The sequence below is a fragment of the Octopus sinensis genome, linkage group LG7, assembly GCF_006345805.1.
Source record: "Octopus sinensis linkage group LG7, ASM634580v1, whole genome shotgun sequence".
NCBI lineage: Eukaryota > Metazoa > Mollusca > Cephalopoda > Octopoda > Octopodidae > Octopus > Octopus sinensis.
In genome coordinates this window covers 21,081,148-21,100,390 of record NC_043003.1, presented here as the reverse complement: position 1 = coordinate 21,100,390, position 19,243 = coordinate 21,081,148, and the positions used below count along the sequence as shown (strand labels likewise).

Genomic DNA, 19,243 nt, shown 5'->3' with positions numbered 1-19,243 from the left:
GGCAAAGGCCAATACAGCTTGGCCGCAGTGATGTTGCAACCCATTTATACAGCTGAGTGAATTGGAGTAACGTGAAACAGTGTCTTGTTCAAGAACACAACACACTGCCTGATCCGGAAATTGAACTCGCTACCTCATGATTGTTAGCCCGACGCTCTAATCACTGAGCCATGAGCCTTCACTGTGATATATATATGTGAGTGTGTGATATACCAAATTCATTGACAAGGCATTAATTGGTCAGGGACTATACTAGAAGACACTTGCCAAAGGTTCTGCACAGAGAGACTGGAATTGAACACAGAACCAAGAGGTTGCAAAGCAAGCTTCTTAACAACACAACCATTACTAAGTCAATGAAACATCACTCTCTTATCTGCAGTGCAGTTTATGACCCAATGAGAAGCTCTAGTTTTACAAGCTTATAGTATAGAGAAATATTTCAGTTGACTTTGATTCACATGAGTTTTTATCTTGGTTTTGAAACCCAGTAGATCAATTCAATAGTACTTTATCTTAGGTTTATAATTTAGTATTCACCCTTGATTATACCCCATTCTCATTATGTGACACTTTTTTTATGCTTCACTACCATTATAAACTCATTTTTTCTTAGTATATTTTTCACAATACAACTACATAGATACTTCAAGTGAAGGTTAACGGCTTTATTAATTAGCTGCAACTATATTTTGCTCGTGGCTGTGACATTTGGTTGCTACTGAAAGTGATAAGGTAAACTTCAACTTTGATTACTAAATACGAATGATATATACTATTAAGAGACACAAAAAATAGACAGTTGTAAGTTGTACATAACATATATACAAGTTGTTTTTCATGTGTATTATTTGTTTTTATAGAATATTTTCTCTTGTTTATAGATTAATATATTCATAACAAATGCCTTAATCTTGCTTAACAAAATATTGTTTACTATTTTTAAGTGATTTTTTTGTTTATGATTTTCTTATTATAATGTGTATGCTTAAGTCTGCCTTTAAGCTGTAAATATATTTAAGTGCGTAAGTATAACATCACATCTCCACACACACACACCACACACACACACACACACACACACGTGCACACACACACACACACACACACACACACACACACACACACACACACTCACAGGTTCATGCATACATACATATATATTTTTATGTGTGTATATGATGATGATATATATATATATATATAAGAAAATAAGGTGACACTGGAATAAACAATTAATTTACAAACTTCACTAGCTTTTATACACAGATCTATATAGGCATACATATTTATATCTATCGATCTATCTATCTATCTGTCCGTCTTAGTTGTGTGGTAAGTAGCTTGCTTACTAATCACATGGTTCCAGGTTCAGTCCCACTGCGTGGCACTTTGGGCAAATGTCTTCTACTATAGCCTCAGGCCGACCAAAGCTTTGTGAGTGGATTTGGTAGATGGAAACTGAAAGAAGCCTGTCGTATATATGTATATGTACACATATATGTGTATGTGTTTGTGTGTCTGTGTTTGTCGCTCCAACATTGCTTGACAACTGATGGTGGTGTGTTTACATCTCTGTAACTTAGCGGTTCAGCAAAAGAGACCGATAGAATAAGTACTAGGCTTACAAAGAATAAGTCCTGGGATCGATTTGCTCGACTAAAGGCAGTGCTCCAGCATGGCCACAGTCAAATGACTGAAACAAGTAATAGAGTATACATACACACACAGATGAATGATAAACTTTAGTGCATTATTTATCTATATTTATTTCTTTTCTGTCCTACTTATTAATAACATAAAGACATAATTTCTCACCATATAGTTCAAAGGTAAGCCATAAGCACAGCTTCTTTTGAAAGCAAAAATGCAAAAGTACATGTTTATCATTAGCTATATTTTCTATGATAAACTTTGTGAGCATGTGTGTGTCTATTTCTGTCTGTCTGTTTGTCTCCCTGCCTCTCTCTCTCTCTCTCTCTCTCTGTATGTATGTATGTATGTATGTATGTGCGTGTGTGTGTGTATGTATGTATGTATGAATGTATGTATGAATTTTTATGCCCGGGCAATGACCTCCCTCGAATATTTTGTTCGCGTACCACCGGCACAAGTGCCAGTAAGGTGACGCTGGTAACGATCACACTCAAATGGTGCTTTTTACGTGCCACCAGCACAGAAGCCAGACAGCTGCTCTGGCAGTGATCCTGCTCGGATGGAGGTATTAGCACTCCACTGGCACGGGTGCCAGTCATCGAATTTGGTTCAATTTCGATTTCACTTGCCCCAACAGGTCTTCACAAGCAGAGTTTAGTGTCCAATGAAGGAAAGTTGGCATGGGTGCCAGTCGTCAAATTTGGTTTGATTTCGAATTTGATTTCACTTGCCTCAGCAGGTCTTCGCAAGTGGAGTTTTGTGTCCAAAGAAGGAAAAGTACGCATAAGTGGGCTGGCTACACCTCTGGTAAAGGCCATGGCTTATGGTCTCACTTGTTTTGCCAGGTCTCTTCAAGCACAGCATATTTCCAAAGGTCTTGTCACTAGTCATTGCCTCTGTGAGGCCTATTGTTTGAAGGTCATGCTTCACCACCACCTCATCCCAGGTATTCCTGGGTCTACCTCTTTCACAGGTTCCCTCAACTGCTATGGTGTGGCACTTTTTCACACAGCTATCCTCATCCATTCTTGCCACATGACCATACCAGTGCAGTCGTCTCTCTTGCACACCACATCTGATGCTTCTTAGGTCCAACTTGTCTTAGTCACTAGTCATTGCCTCAGCAAGGCTTAATGTTCGAAGGTCGTGCTTCACCACCTCATCCCAGGTCTTCCTGGGTCTACCTCTTCCACAGGTTCCCTCAACCGCTAGGGTGTGGAACTTTTTCACATCCATTACATGCTTTGACTACCCTGATTTTTTATCTACCCATTTCTAAAAGCAGGATACTGAGGTACGTCAAATGACATCTAATAACCAAGGAGAGTCAGGAAGGACTAACTGTTCTAGTTACCTTCTGGGTGTTCAGTATTCTCTTCTAGAAAGTCTGAATCATCACAAACATATGAAACACAACATAAGTCACTGGTGCTGCTTACCACATGTGTTTATTACTCTTTTCTTTGCTTGCATTTGTAAACATTCTTCCGCCTGTTATCACCACCTACTATAATGGAAGGACCATGAGGGTAGAGCCCTCAGGAACCACCTCCTCCATAGGATCCTGTAAGAAGTAACTGTCAGTGCACTTTCCCAAGCAGATATTATCAACCATCTCAGAATTAGTCTGCCCTTAAGTCTCCAACCAGTTGGCTTGGCTTGAAGAATCTGATTTGCGATCCTTTCCTGAGGCATTCTAACCATATGTCCATAGTACTGTAGCTGTGGTCTCTCAGTGTATTTACTTATTTATATGTATTTATTATAAACTAGCAGTATAGCCCAGCGTTGCTTGGGTTTGTTTTTTAGTTGCGCTGAAAATGGCAGACTTTGATGTCATGTTAACAAAGTTTTGACATAGTTTGAATCTTTTTTGAAAAGTAAAAATTTTGCATTATGTAGCTTGTTATTCTCTTTAAGTGAACGTTTTTCTGGTTGAAATATACCGAAAAATGGCAACACAGCAGTCAACAAATTGTAAAAAATAGGGATTTTCATAGAAAAAAAGCACCTTTTTGATGTAAATAATTTTTGATCTTAACATGGTCCAATTTGAATTTTTTCTTCAACGGAATGAAAAGCCAGCCTTTTTCTATCATACTCTCAATTTTGGTCAACTTGTGCCACAGGGTCTCAGAGGAGATAGTGTTAGTTGAAGGCTACCAAACCTGCCACACACACACACACACACAGACAACTTCAGCTTTATATGTATAGATTTTCAGTTATATGCATTTATTTATACATTTTAAAATTAGCCATCTCAGAAATGATGTGTGAAATACGTTTAGCAAAATGTAATCTCATCAGGTAGTTTCACATGCTTCCGATTAAAAATGTCCCTTCTTTTTCAGTGAAAGATGGAAGAAACAATTCGTAAATACTGTCAGCACTATATACCTGAGGACATGTGTCCTTACATTAAGTCAGGGTTTTTAGCAATCCTGGTGGTGTCAGGTACAGCCTTTCTGTTTAGTTTATTCAACAGACTACGCATGCGTGGGAAAGTCAAAAGAGCTATGGAGGAAGCCCGCAGTAAACGTGCAGAACAACTAAAGATTTTAAAGGAAAAGTTACAGAAATCAAGTGTAAGTATTTGAAATATATATTTCTGTATTTCTCTCTCACATCACTTCTCTTTCTCACTATATATATATATATATATATATCTCATGCTACCCTTCACTTCACTCACTTAAGCTCTTGCCTCCTATGGAGCTTAGGCCACTGACAACTTTTCTTTATTGTTCTTGACTCTTGGTAGTTTTTCTGCTCCCCTCCAGTTGAATCCTTGCTCATCTTTATCTTCCTTGCAGTTTCCTTTTTTTTTATTTAGTGGCATGGTATTCCCTGAGGGAAGGCCTTCCTCTCTCAAGTCTTGTTGGCTTTGAATTATCATTAATGCTTCTTTGAGCTTTTTTTTTTTTGCCCTACACAAACCCATATTAGTATTAACCTCTATCCTTTGACCCTGTCCGGTATGGGAGGCCCTATCAAGGGGATTGAACATTACTGGTATAACTCTCAGAGTCAGTGGGGCACACAAGCCAAAACACTGCAACAAGTGTTGGACATTCTGTTGGCATGTTACCCATTATTTTCTTAGCCATATTTTTTTCTCCCTTACTCTTTTATTTTCTGTATCTTTTACTTTCTACATGTTTCAGTCATTAAACTGTGGCCATGCTGGGGCACTGCCTTAAATAATTTTTAGTTGAATGAATCGACCCCAGTACATTTTTTCATTGCTTGGCACTTATTTTATTGATCTTATATGCCAAACTGCTAAGTTACCAGGACATAAATGAACCAGCACTGGTTGTCAGGCAGTGATGTGGTGAACAAACACAGACACACACAACTAGATATATACATATATATCTGTTTAACATTGTCCCAAAAGATATCAAAGAGGAAAAGGATCCCATCATCTTGAAATGGAGTCTGAACATATTTCTTCAAGGAATACCAGATAAGCCACCCATACCTGGATACAACTCACTCAACGAGAACTCACTATTTGAATGGACCATAAACAAAACTTGACTTAAACAGGATTTAGACAATCCTATCAGGTGGTGCTATTAAGTTAGACATGGCCAGGACCAATCTTTTGTCAAAACATATCTAAGTTTATCTTAGTTTATATGTATATATACAGTGGGCTTCTTTCAGTTTCCATCTACCAAATCCACGCACAAGGCTTTGGTCAACCCAAGGCTATAGTAGAAGACACTTGCCCAAGGTGCCATGCAGTGGGACTGAACCCAGAACCATGTGGTTGGGTAGCAAGCTTCTTACCACACAGCCATGACTACACCTGGTTTATTCTTATTTTTCTCATTAGTTTATTTTCTTTTTCTGAATCTCAACTAATTAGCCTGGTTTGGTGTTGGCTCCACTTGACAAACAACTGATAGCCAGTGTTTCATTCTTATATATGTCACATATCATATTTGCATTCATTCCTTTGCTATCAGTATGCTGTGTCATTCTTACTGGGGGTGAAGGCAGTATTCAGTGACTAAATTCAATTGACAGCATTTTGGGAAAATATCTTTGACTATAGCTACAAGCTGACCAAAAGCCTAATGAGTAAAACTGATAGGAAACTGAAAGAAGCCCATCATGTGTGAAGCTTGCCGCCCAACCACATGGTTCTGGGTTCAGTCCCACTGTGTGGCACCTTGGGCAAATGTCTTCTTCTATAGCCTCAGGCCAACCAAAGCCTTGTGAGTGGAATTCGAGGACAGAAACTGAAAGAAGGTGGCGAGCTGGCAGAAATGTTAGCATGCCGGGCGAAATGCTTAGCGGTATTTCGTCTGCCGTTACGTTCTGAGTTCAAATTCCGCCAAGGTCGACTTTGCCTTTCATCCTTTTGGGGTCGATAAATTAAGTACTAGTTACGCACTGGGGTCGATGTTATCGACTTAATCCCTTTGTCTGTCCTTGTTTGTCCCCTCTATGTTTAGCCATTTGTGGGCAATAAAGAAATAAGAAACCCGTCATATATATATTTGTGTGTTTGTGTCCCTGTGTTTGTCTCCCTACCATTACTTGACAACTGATGTTGGTATGTTTATGTCCCCATAACTTAGCAGTTAGAATAAGTACTTGGCTTACAAAGAATAAGTCTTGGGGTCAATTTCTTCAAGTAAAACCCTTTAATGTGGTGCTCCAGCATGGCCACAGTCAAATGGCTGAAATGAGTAAAAGAATAAAAGAATATATATATATATATATATATATATATATCAAAGGCAACTCCAGGTCATCAGTGTTACTCAGGCTCATCACAGATTTTGCATAAGACACAAGCCTAAAAGAAGGTAAGAGACCTAATGCACACTGCAGATTTATGTGTGCACTGATAATTTAACAATAAGACAGAAATAAAGTTTTAATGTGTCTTTCTCAATTTTAAGTTAAGGGTCAAAATAAAGCAACCCTGTAAAACACAAATTAATGCCTGATTAATTCAAAACGATGTGAATAAATAGACGTTACATTTGACAGAATAATCTGAACGCTAAAGGGTTAACAGTTGAAGCTCTCACTAGCAAAGTCAGTAATGAAGAATCCTTCTTCATGCACTATAGCAGGAATTCTAAAAAAATCTTTCTTCTTTTTCTTTTTCTTACTCTTTTAAAACTTCATCATATCTAATTGTGAATATATGTCATTGCTACTGAACCTTCAGTCATGTGTGCTTGTTGTAAAATTCATTGGACATTTGAACTATTTTATTGTCTGTTTCTGTGTCAAGACAGTGAGCTGGTTGAATTCTGCCAGTGGTGAGCTGGCAGAATGGTTAGCATGCTGGGAAAAATGCTTAGATGCATTTCGTCGGTCTTCTTGTTCTGTGTTCAAATTCTGCCGAGGTCAACTTTGCCTTTCGTCTTTTCAGTGTCAATAAGTACCAGTTGAATACAGGGATTGATGTGATCAACTTACCCCACTCCCAAAATGACTGGCCTTGTTCCAAAATTTGAAATCATTATTTCCTATTTCTGGGAAATGTATTGAATATTGGAATTTGTATGAGCATTTGGTTTTTTTTAAGCATGTTTTTCTGAATTTTCTCTCACACCTTTATGCCCTATCAAACTTTTTTTATTTACCATTGTAAAGCAAAAACGTTTTGAAGAGAATTCTTGTATTAGTTCCTTCCCCTTCTACCGTTCACACTATGTTTCTTTCTCTTCTAACTTCTTGTTCTCATGGTTCTGTGTTCCTTCTCAGTTGCAGCCAGTTTTTCTAACTTTAAGGAAGTTGTACCTCTGGAGACTAATTATGCTGATAATAAAAAACACACACTGGTTCTGTTTCCCTTGTTTTATTATTCTTTCATAAAGTCAAATTCAAACTTGTAAATCCAGGAATAAAATATTAAAATACTTTTTATTCCTTTTCATACAAGGTATTTTTCAACCCAATTCTTTATATTTTTCAGCTTACTGAAGAAAAGAGAAAAAGAATTCTATCATTAGACATTGTCCAACTTCAGAAACGACTCAAAGACCGTTCATTAAAAGCCATTGATGTTCTTCATGCTTATCAATACAAGGTTATTTAATTTTTATTATTCTGAATTTTTTCTGATTACTTTCTTTTTAAAACCATTCTTATATTTTATTCACTTGTATCATTATAAAGCAAGCTTGAAAGAAGTGCTAAAACTTTGAATCTTCCTAATAAGAACCTTTAGCCATTACCAGCTGCCAGTTGGTAATTGCTGGAGGCCCCTAAAAAACAGGTCATTTACAAAGATTATTGGTAATTTACAGGAACAAAATTGTAGTAAAGTTGAAAAGTATAAGGAATAAAAACTGATATATCAGGTTACAGGCCTAGCTGTGTGATTAAGAAGTTGGCTTTGCAACCATAAGTTTTCACCTTTAGTCCCATTGTGCACCACCTTGGGGCCATGGGCAAATGTCTTCCACTATAGCCTTGGGCTTCCCATTGTCTTGTGAGTGAATTTAGTAAATGGAATCTGTGTAGAAGCATGTCGTCATCATCATCATCATCATCATCCTTTAACGTTTGTTTTCCATGCTGGCATGGGTTGGATACTGGCTTTGGTTGGACATTATGTATGTGTGTGTGTATGTCTTTGTGTTTGTGTTTCTACCACCACCATCTGACAACTAGTGTTGGTTTGTTTATGTCCATGTAACTTAAAAGTTCAACAAAAGCAACCACTGGGATAAAATAATTATCAGATTAAAAAAAGAAAAAATGTACTGGAATCAATTTGTTTCGCTGAACCTTTCAGGGCAGTGCCCCAGTATGACCATGGCCGAATGATTAAAACAAGTAAACGATAAAAGATATCACTGTCTTTAAATATTGTTGTCAAAAAAATGAAAGGGGATAAAAGTGAATATTTTTGAAGTAGGCTTTACAATCATAAAGTGATAAAACACTTTATGATTGTGAAGCCTACTTAGTTCTTGAGAGTGTAGGGGAGAGAGAGAGAGAGAGAGAGACATATATTGATAAGGGAGGAGGTGTTCAAAGTTACATAAGTTAAATGTCCTAAGTGATGAACACAGGTGGAGGGAGGTGGTTGTTGATGGTTGATAAGAGATGGAATATAAGGGTCATGATACTGTGCTCTGAGTCACTGGACCCTAGTTGAACTGACAATGCCAGCGTAGAAGCTGGGTGTTAAAGGATGATGCTGATGATACCAATGATATATATATATATATTGTACTGTGACCCCCTTCGGTCATGAATGACCATGGGATTGCACCTAGAAAGTTACCCTCCGAGGCACAAGTCTGGGCAAGGTTGTTTATGGAAGATCAGCAGTCACCCATGCATACAAGGCTCCCCTCTCCACACCAACAGTGTTATCCAACGGAAAGGCAAAGGCCAATACAGTTTGGTACCAGTGACGTCGTAGCTCATTTATTAATATGCAAGTGGCTGAGCACTCCACAGACACGTGTACCCTTAACGTAGTTCTCGGGGAGATTCAGCGTGACACAGAGTGTGACAAGGCTGGCCCTTTGAAATACAAGTACAACAGAAACAGAAAGAAAGAGTGAAAGAAAGTTGTGGGGAAAGAGTACAGCAGAGTTCACCACCACCCGCTGCCAGAGCCTCATGGAGTTTCAGGTGTTTTCGTTCAATAAACACTCACAATGCCCGGTCTGGGAATCAAAACCGCGATCCTACGACCGTGAGTCTGCTGCCCTAACCACTGGGCCATTGTGCCTCCACAATGATATTTATAAATATAATTATAATTAGGGGCATAGAAAATAATTCTTGCCTATATACTGAAAGGAGACACTAAATTGTTGAACCACATCAAATATCATCACTGTTATTATTACACACGTGTCAAAAATCGATATTTGGGGTACTCATATGCATTCATGACATTGTATCTGCTTTTCTGTGGGTATACTCTCTCTTTTTACTCTTTTACTTGTTTCAGTCATTTGACAGCGGCCATGCTGGAGCACCACCTTTAGTCGAGCAAATCGACCCCAGGACTTATTCTTTGTAAGCCTAATACTTATTCTATCGGTCTCTTTTGCCGAACCGCTAAGTTATGGGGATGTAAACACACCAGCATCGATTGTCAAGCCCAAGGTGCCACGCAGTGGGACTGAACCCAGAATTTAACTCACGATATTGCAGAGCAAATTGTGAACTGCCAGCTATATCAGACTGCTACTATTTATATGTAGTGGTCCTGTCTATTCTCATCAGAGAGTGTCATACTCTCACTACAACAGTAACAAAGCTTAGTTTTAAAAAATTACACATTTCACTCACCACCACCTTCCCCTCCGCCTCTCTTTCTCTTCCCCTCTCCTTCCATCCCACCCCATTCCTCCTCTTCCCCTCCCCTCTCCTTCCTACCTGTCCCATTCCCCCTCCGTCTTCAACTAATCACATGGAAGCATTACAGATGGGCTAAGTAGCAGAGTGACAAGCAAAATTATTATACGATAAACTGTTACCCTTTCCTCACCTCAAAAATGTCAGCTTTTTTGCCAATATTATAAATCAAGATTTAGCATGCTTAACTTCTAATTTTCTACAACAGGCACTTGAAGCACAAGAGAAGATCAATTGTATAACTGCAATAATTCCTGAAGCTGAGGTAAGAGTATTTGATCTATTCTGTATTTATTCTCTAGGTAGACTACAATTGAAAATCTCTATTAGAAATGAAAGTATTAATTGCAGAGATAACCAGTTAGAGGAGGTTCCTCCTGGTGTTAAAATCAGTAGTAACGTTGGTTCTTATGGAACAGCTATAATGAAGTGGCAATATATAAACATTACTTCTTAGTATAGTTACTACTTTCATCTCTTATAGAGATTTTCAAACTAGCTGCTTTGCTTTTCTTTTTCTATATATTGTGAGCTGGAGCAGATTACTGCTATCTCTAGCAGATGGGTATCCACCACTGAGGATGAACACAGATAATTTGAAACTTGTCGCTGTTGCTAGACGATGATAGGAGTTCACTCCTCTGTTTGCAATATACTGTATTTTAACGTGTATAAGGAACCCCCTAATTTCTGGGACTTAAAATTTTGGAAAAAGGTTTTGTAAAGGATTATAATACTATCTATGCATAAGAAATTCCCATATTTTTTACAACTAATTTTTTACGAAAAAGGATTCCTTATACACGTCAAAATATGGTATATCAGGTGCCAAAATCCGTTTTCTATGCTGGCATGGGTTGTACAGTTTGACAGGAGCTGGCAAGTCAGAGGGCTGCATCAGGCTCCAGTCATCTGGTTTGGCATAGTTTCTACAGCCGGATGCCCTTCCTAATACCAGCCACTTTACAGAGTGTACTGGAAGCTTATTACATGGGGCCAGCATGGATGCTTTATATGTGGCACCAGCACAGCTGCTTTCCCCCTGATGCCAGCAAGAGTGCTTCCTATGTGGTGCCAACAATGGTGCTTTTTTATGTGGAACCAGCATGGATGCTTTTTATGTGGTGTAGGTACAGGTTATTTATACATGACACCAGCATGGTTGCTTTTTACATGGCACTGGTTATGCTACCTCTTGGATCACTTTTTATGATAAACACCTGCACCAATTACATCAATTCTAGATTTTACCTTACATGGCAATGGCGATTCTGTAAAAGTTTCCTTGAGCTATCAGAGAGCATAGTTTGAATGCAAAATAAATCTTTTATTTTTTACTTGATTGAGGGAGGTTAGACTGTGACCATGATGGGGTACTGTTTTGAAGAATTTTTAGTCAAATGTATCAACCACAGTACTTACTTTTTATAAGCTTGGTACTTATTATATTGGTCTTTTTTGCTGAACTGTTAAGTTACGGGGATGTAAACACACCAGCACTAGTTGTCAAGCAGGGGTGGGAAACAAACACAGATACAAAGACACACACAGATATATATATATATATATATATATATATATATATATATCACCGTGATCACCATGATTGACCAGGCTATCAGATGTTGCTACTCATCGCTGGTCACAATGCGCTTCGCATTGTTTTAGCCTTTAAATGACGCCACCCCACTGGCTAAGTGAGCAGGCCTATGTATGTATGTATGTATGTATGTATGCATGCATGCATGTATGTATGTATGTATGTATGTATGTATGTATGTATGTATGTATGTATGTATGTATGTATGTATGTATGTGTGTGTGTATGAATGCATGAATGAATGACAGGCTTCTATCAGTTTCTGTCTACCAAATCCACTGGCAAGGCTTTGGTCAGCCTGAGGCTATAGTAGAAAACTCTTGCCCAAGGTACCATGCAGTAGGACTGAATCTGGAACCATGTGATTGCAAAGCAAGCCTCTTACCACAGAGCCATGCTTGCAATTAAAAATGCTAATGATTTTGTTTTTTTTTTTCACAGGAATTAGCTCTGAAATGTGATTCTGTCCCATATGTGACCAAACCTCTTCATGGAATTCCAATCAGCCTCAAAGAAAACATAATCTACAAGGTTGGTTCCTTATTTCTTTTGTCCTTTATTTATTTATTCTTTTTCTTGTTTCAGTCAGTGAACCAAAGCCATGCTGGAGCAGTGCCTTGGAGGATTTAGTTGAACAAACTGATCCTAGTTGTTTATTTTTAAACCTGGTACCTGTTTTATTGGTCTCTATTGCTGTAGTGCTAAGTTATGGGGATGTAAAGAAACCGATACTAGTTGTCACATGGTGGAGGGTGGGACAAACACAGACCCAAAGGCACAAACATACAGGCTCACACAAACACACACACAAACACAAATACACATAGACACACACACACACACACATATGATAGGCTTCTACACAGTTTCCATTTACCAAATTCATTCACAAGGCATTGATTGTCCTGGGCTATAGTAGAAAGACACTTGTCAAAAGTGCAGCACAATGGGACTGAACCAAAAAGCACATGGTTGCAAGGCAAATCATTCCAGTGTCTATATATGGAAATATATTTCCAATTATTAAATGACAAGGCAGCAACATCGGCGAACTGTTATTGCACCAGAAAGACTGCTTAGCGGCATTTCTTCCAACTTTATGTTCTGAGTTCAAATGCTGCTGGTGTTGACTTTGCCTTTCATCCTTTTGGGGTCAATAAAATAAGTACCAAGGCCCTCATTATTCTAACAGACGAATGCATATTAGAAACATATTAATATTAGTGGGTAATACCTAAGGTGGCAAATTGGCAGAATCATTAGCACACTGAAGTTGATTTTACCTTTCATCCATTCTGGGTTGATAAAATAAGTACCAGTTAAGCACTGGGGTCAATATAATTGACTTAACCCCTCCCCCACAATTGATAGCCTTGTGCCAAAATTTGAAACTAATTTTAATATGTATTGTAAGTGTATCAACATTGTATTAAGACTATGTTGCACATTTTTATATATTACATTGTATTAAATGGTTACCATAGTTGTTTTGGGGAGTAAACAACAATATAACAATAATAAACAGTGTGTCGTTGTTGCTCTTCCTAATCCAACCCTGATCAAGTAGACCAGAAATTAGGACAATTCTATGATTTTATATATATTGTAGACTACATTGTCATAACAGTGTGATTTGAGGAAGGTTTGACTGCTATTTATAGCTGGTCAACTAACTGTGTAGTGATCCTGTTGGATGTAGTAGAATAAACTAGAAAGACTAGTTACACAGTTTCGATCTTATAATAATTTTCTTTCCTTTCATTCAATTAGGGACTTTACACAACCTGTGGCTTAGGTTACAGCCTGTTGAGCCCACCTCATGCAGATGATTCAAATCTTGTTAAGGTATGTTTTATTTTTAATAATAATAATAATAATAATAATAATAATAATATAATAATAATAATAATAATAATGATGATGAAATTATTGTATACAGTGCTCAGGTGCTATACTAAAAAAGATGCTTCAGTCATTCTAAGCAATTTCAGAATCACAATGAAGTTGTGAAAGTGAATAGTGAAGAGTTAAATGTTTTGGTAATTGACTTAACTACTCCTTGGTATAAATATAAAAACTATACCCATCTGTTTTCTGTTTGGTTGACACTAATTTTCAAATTACTGGAGTCTGTTGCTCTTCTCAAGGACGTATAACTGGCCATGTGTAAACATCGGGGTGGGTAAAAATACCCTTACACGATCTAAAGTCTGGCCCTGTGTCTTGTTTGTTGTGAATGCATGAGTGGAATCTTTAGAGGTGCCAAAAAAATATCAAACTGGGTTATTTTTATTGACAAAACTGAGATGTAAACAACAGCCACTTCGATTAGCTGTTTCGAATCCTGTTCCAGACTGACACACTCCAATAACCACTAAATAATTACCCACACTATATACTGACATACTTTTTCCATTTTATTTTCGCTATTAATCGTTCTCGTGACCCCCTTTGTATCAACGATGGCACCACGAACTATTCGAGGAAAATCCACAGTTATTCGTGGTCGGTGAATTTTTGATAAAGATACGAAGGTGATTTATCAATTCAAAAATCGATATTTACAAAATAATCATACTTTCTGATTTTTTAAAGCTAAAAACCTTCCTGATGACTGTCTTTGTAATCCCGAAAAATATTGTAACCATTGATCCAGCTGTCTGGTCGTGAAGATGGAACAGACGGACATAATGCACATTATAGTAAGATAGCAAATCTGCTCATCTACGATGGATAGTATCGCAAATATAAAACCCTCTAAATTCACGAACTATATGGGGTGGGGGAGAATCCAGAGTTAATCCTTGTCGCCGGAATTTTGACAAATAAATCAAAAGTGATTTATTAATACAAAATTCAATATCCACTAAAATAACCATACTTTTTCACATTCTTTTCACTGAAACCCTTCCTGATCACCCCCTTCATAATCCTAAAAAACATTGTGACCATTGGTCCAGCCATTTGTCTGTGAAGAAGAAACATACGGACATAACGCCTATTATGTAACCATTGGTCTAGCCATCTGTCTGTGAAGAGGAAACAGACGGACATAACGCCCATTATGTAACCATTGGTTCAGCCATTTGTCTGTGCAGAGGAAACAGATGGACATAACGCCCATTATAATAAAATGGTTTGTATTTTTACCTGGTATTTCAATATTTCAGGATTAGGACCTCTTCTTTGGGAAATCTTTGGAGAAAGTTGTTGCTAGCTGCCTTCTCTGTTCTGCAGTGTATGTTTGAAGGGTTGCTATGCATTGCTATAGCAGCCAAACAGTTGCATGCAGTTCAGATCTGTTACTGATATGTGGGTTATACATGTTACTTGTAGTAGCAGTAACCAATATTTCTTTCTGTAGCTTCAATGGAAACCTGGATGTCTTGGATGTGGTATTTCAGTAGGTATTTTGCGGAGAAGGATCATTCAGACAGTGTTTCATGAAAACTATTCTACTTGTCTTTCTTGATGTTGAAAATCCCAACTTAGAATTAACAGATTTAGTTATTTTACAAAATTCCTCCAGATTCTTTACTATTTTCAAAACTAATTAAAATATATAAACAAAGCATTTATTAAGAAATGTGATTACAAATGAGTTAAGACCCAAGAATCTGATCCAGGTAAGATTAATACTAGAGACCAAAACTCCTGCTGGGGACCTAAACTCTTGCTTGGAACCTAAACACTTCTGCACAAATGTGATAATGATGGGCACCTCTTGCAGTAGGTATTTGGGGAGCTTATCACCCATGCTGACACATGCATTCATTCCAACATGGAATTTTGTGGTAAAGATTGTTTGCCAACATAACATGGCAGTCCTGGTTTAGGACTAATGTTGCTGTAATTTAGCCCCAGGAGAAAATGTTCAAAAACAAAGACACAGTTCATGTTGTATAGCCAGCTGGAGACGATGTCTCTTGGGGCTAAATTACAGTAACATTAGTCCTAAACCAGGACTGTCATGTTATGTTGGCAAGCAATCTTTACTATATGGAATTTTATGTTGATTGTTTTGCCTTTCCCAGCTATGCCCAGCTATAGTATTCAACACAAAATCAGGTGAGTAGTATTTTATACTGAAGTATTTTACAATGAAAAATCCTTGCATAGGACAAATCCCAATCTCTGAACAGCACTTGCATTTCCTCAGAAAGTAGAACTGGTCTATATCATTGTATACAAATGAAAGCGCAAGTGTTACACCATAGTTTTCCTTTTCAAAAAGAGATGTCTAAACAATGGCTCTCACTCCTAGTTATTGGATTGCTATTCATCCTACTGATTTCACTTGCTCTTTGTCAGGTTTTATTTTTCCTCCTCCAGGGTGTCCAACAAAAGTCACATTCCTTGCCAAGGTAACTTGGTATATTTTTCACTTTAGTAACTGGTATGTGACAAGTTGCACTGAGACAGTAGTACTAAGAGTGACCTGACATACATGCATTCATGCATGCATACATACATACATACATACATACATACATACACACACACACATACATACATACATACATACATACATACATACATACATACATACATACATACATACATACATACATAATACATACATTCATGATAGCTGTCCACTCGTGACTGAGGAAAAGCATTACTGAACTTAAGGAACATTGTGCACTTAAGTCAGCCTTATACTTTATACTTGTGGCTCCATTGGTGACTAAAAAGCCCTGCTCTTCACAAACATACATGACTGCAAACATTGCAGACCATGCTTTCCCCATTCATTACACAAGCAGTGTGTTTTCCAGCTGCGTACTTAAATAAATAATTACATAAATACGTACATATGTATGTATTGTGATACTGTAAACAATATCTGCAGTTGAAGAAAGAGACCAGTAACTATCTTTCCCAATATCTCACGTTGTGAGATTTAAAAATAGTAATTTTCTATCTTCCCCAAGTTTGTGACCATGAAATCAACAACATAATTAGGATAGCTAATGAACTTGAGGAGAGACATGAAATTAAGTAAAATATATTTATCAAAAGAGCAAAATAAAAAATATAAGAAGTTAGTACATGGGTACTTGGCATGACAAAGGCAAATCATAGAAGAAACTGATCATGTCAAAAGCTTCACATAGAATACAAAAAATATTATGACATCCCACTTTGAAGGCTGCATCCATGCAATTCAAGAATAATAGATCCACACTAAGAACCTACAGCATAAAGGAAGAAAGCATTGACAGGCACAGGCATGGCTGTGTAGGCAGGTGTGGCTGTGTAGGCACAGGTGTGGCTGTGTAGGCACAGGTGTGACTGTGTAGGTACAGGTGTGGCTGTATAGGCAGGTGTGGCTGTGTAGGCAGGTGTGGCTGTGTAGGTGTAGGTATGGCTGTGTAGGGAGAGGTGTGGCTGTGTAGGTGAAGGTGTGGATGTGTAGGCAAAAGTGTGACTGTGTAGGCACAGGCATGGCTGTGTAGGCACAGGTATAGCTGTGTAGGTGCAGGTGTGGCTGTGTAGGCACAGATGTGGCTGTGAAGGCACAGGCATGGCTGTATAGGCACAGTTGTGGATGTTTAGGCACAGGTGTGGCTATGTAGTCACAGGTGTGGTTGTGTAGGTGCAGATGTGACTGTGTAGGCATAGGTGCGGTTGTGTAGGCACAGGTGCTGCTGTGTAGATGCAGGTGTGACTGTGTAGGCACAGGTATGACTATAGTGGAAGACAGCAGGACAGAACCTGAAGCAAATTTGTTGGAAGCAAACTTCTTGACCACACAGCCATGCCTAGCTCATTATACTAATTATATAACACTAATTATATGATACTATTTATATCATATTGTTTTATTATGAAATGTGAGAATATTTTAATGAAAGGATGGGGAAATGTCGGCATTTTATTAGAAGAGTTTTCTTTTTTTTTGTCAGAGTTTATTCATTTCTTAGTTGTTTAGAAGGTGAGCCAAGAGAGAAAGAGAGAAAGCGACAGAAAGGGAGAGAGAGGGAGGGATTGGGAGGATTAGTGGGAGAAGGGGAAGAGAAAGAGGGTGATATAGATATAGATGTGGATTAATATATTTTTCATTTTGAATTAACTTCTTTGTTTGCTATAATTGAATCAATGCTGAATGGCTTAAATTTCTATTTCAGTGCCTGAAAGAACTTGGTGCTGTTCCATTTGTCACAACAAATGTACCACAGACTTTAATGAGGTAAGCTTTCATTAATTCCTTGGGGCCAAATTATATCCCTCTTTGCAGTCCTCAACCTTTCGCTCACACTTCACATCTTGAATCAAACACCTTTTTTTTTTCTCAAGCGAAAGGGGGTGACCTTTAACTGGATGTGGACTGGGGTATCAGTGTGTGCAGCATAAACATTGTCCTTTAAATGTGAGCTGTACTCCTGAGTTTTACATTATGATACTTTTCTCACTGAAAATCAATAAGGATTACATTGTTTATGAAGTTTTACACAGGCACACACACACACAGATATATTTAGTCACAGGATGTTCAAATTGAAGGGAAAATATTTTATGTGTTTTATTCCACAGTTGTTACTTTAAATCTTGAAAGCTTTATAAACTGAAATTTTTATATAGCTTTCCAACACCCAAATAATAGTCATAATCACAATAATAATAATTCCTTCTACCCATCCCAGTATGCAAAACAGACATTAAATGATGATGCTGATAATAATAACTATAACACACAAGGCCTGAAATTTTGGGGGAGGGAGTTAATTGACTGCATGGACCCCAGTGATAACAACAACAGTAGTGATGGTGACAATGGTGATGATTGTGATGACGATGACACACTTACTCTAAGTATGTATATATTACAATAGAATAAATCTATAGATAATTGCTTGCATTTGTTTTTATCAGTTGTTATATCTAACTTTTCAATATTCATATTTTCTTTTCAGTATCTCCTGTGATAATAATATTTATGGCCAAACTAGAAACCCACATAAAGCTGATCGTGGTCCTGCTGGGTCCAGTGGAGGAGAAGCAGCTCTCATAGGTTATGGTGGATCTATTTTAGGTATAGGAACAGATATTGGTGGTAGCATTCGCTGTCCAGCTCATTTTTGTGGCATTTATGGATTAAAAACAACTATTACTCGCATGGGGTAAGTCTGTAAAATGTTTTCCACAAACCCTTTCGGTTCTATTCCTCCCTTTATAATATTTACCCTAAAACCTTCCTAAATGTGATTTATATGTAAAGTGATTTTTATTCACTTCATTAACCTGAATATGGTTAAAATGCCAATTTTGAAACTACATAGTTTCAGGTTCAGTCCTGCTACCCATCATGTTGGGAAAGTGTCTTGTGTTATAGCCTCAGGCTGATTAATGCTTTGTGAGTGAATTTCATAAAGGGAAACACTGGAAGCTCATTAAATATGTACATACATACATATATGTGTGTGTATATATATATATATATATATATATATATATCATCATCATCATCATCATCATCATCATTGTTTAACGTCTGCTTTCCATGCTAGAATGTGTTGGACGATTTGACTGAGGACTGGCGAACCAGATGGCTGCACTAGGCAGAGTTTCTACAGCTGGATGCCCTTCCTAAAGCCAACCACTCCGAGAGTGTAGTGGGTG

General features: G+C 37.7%; 1 protein-coding gene across 3 annotated transcripts in view; it reads left to right on the top strand.

Moving 5' to 3' along the window:
• Positions 1-458: 458 nt before the first annotated feature.
• LOC115214225 (fatty-acid amide hydrolase 1-like) overlaps positions 459-19,243 on the top strand; it is a 260,401-nt gene continuing 241,616 nt past the window's right edge. The window contains exons 1-8 of one of the 3 annotated variants that reach the window (XM_036504608.1): positions 459-735; positions 4,011-4,244; positions 7,610-7,723; positions 10,229-10,285; positions 12,062-12,151; positions 13,391-13,465; positions 17,752-17,813; positions 18,538-18,744. In XM_036504608.1, coding sequence (XP_036360501.1) covers positions 4,017-4,244; positions 7,610-7,723; positions 10,229-10,285; positions 12,062-12,151; positions 13,391-13,465; positions 17,752-17,813; positions 18,538-18,744 — 833 coding nt within the window. In that variant the 5' untranslated portion in view covers positions 459-735; positions 4,011-4,016. The remainder of the gene's footprint in view (positions 736-4,010; positions 4,245-7,609; positions 7,724-10,228; positions 10,286-12,061; positions 12,152-13,390; positions 13,466-17,751; positions 17,814-18,537; positions 18,745-19,243) is intronic. The other 2 variants (XM_036504607.1, XM_036504605.1) reach the window with 2 other exon arrangements.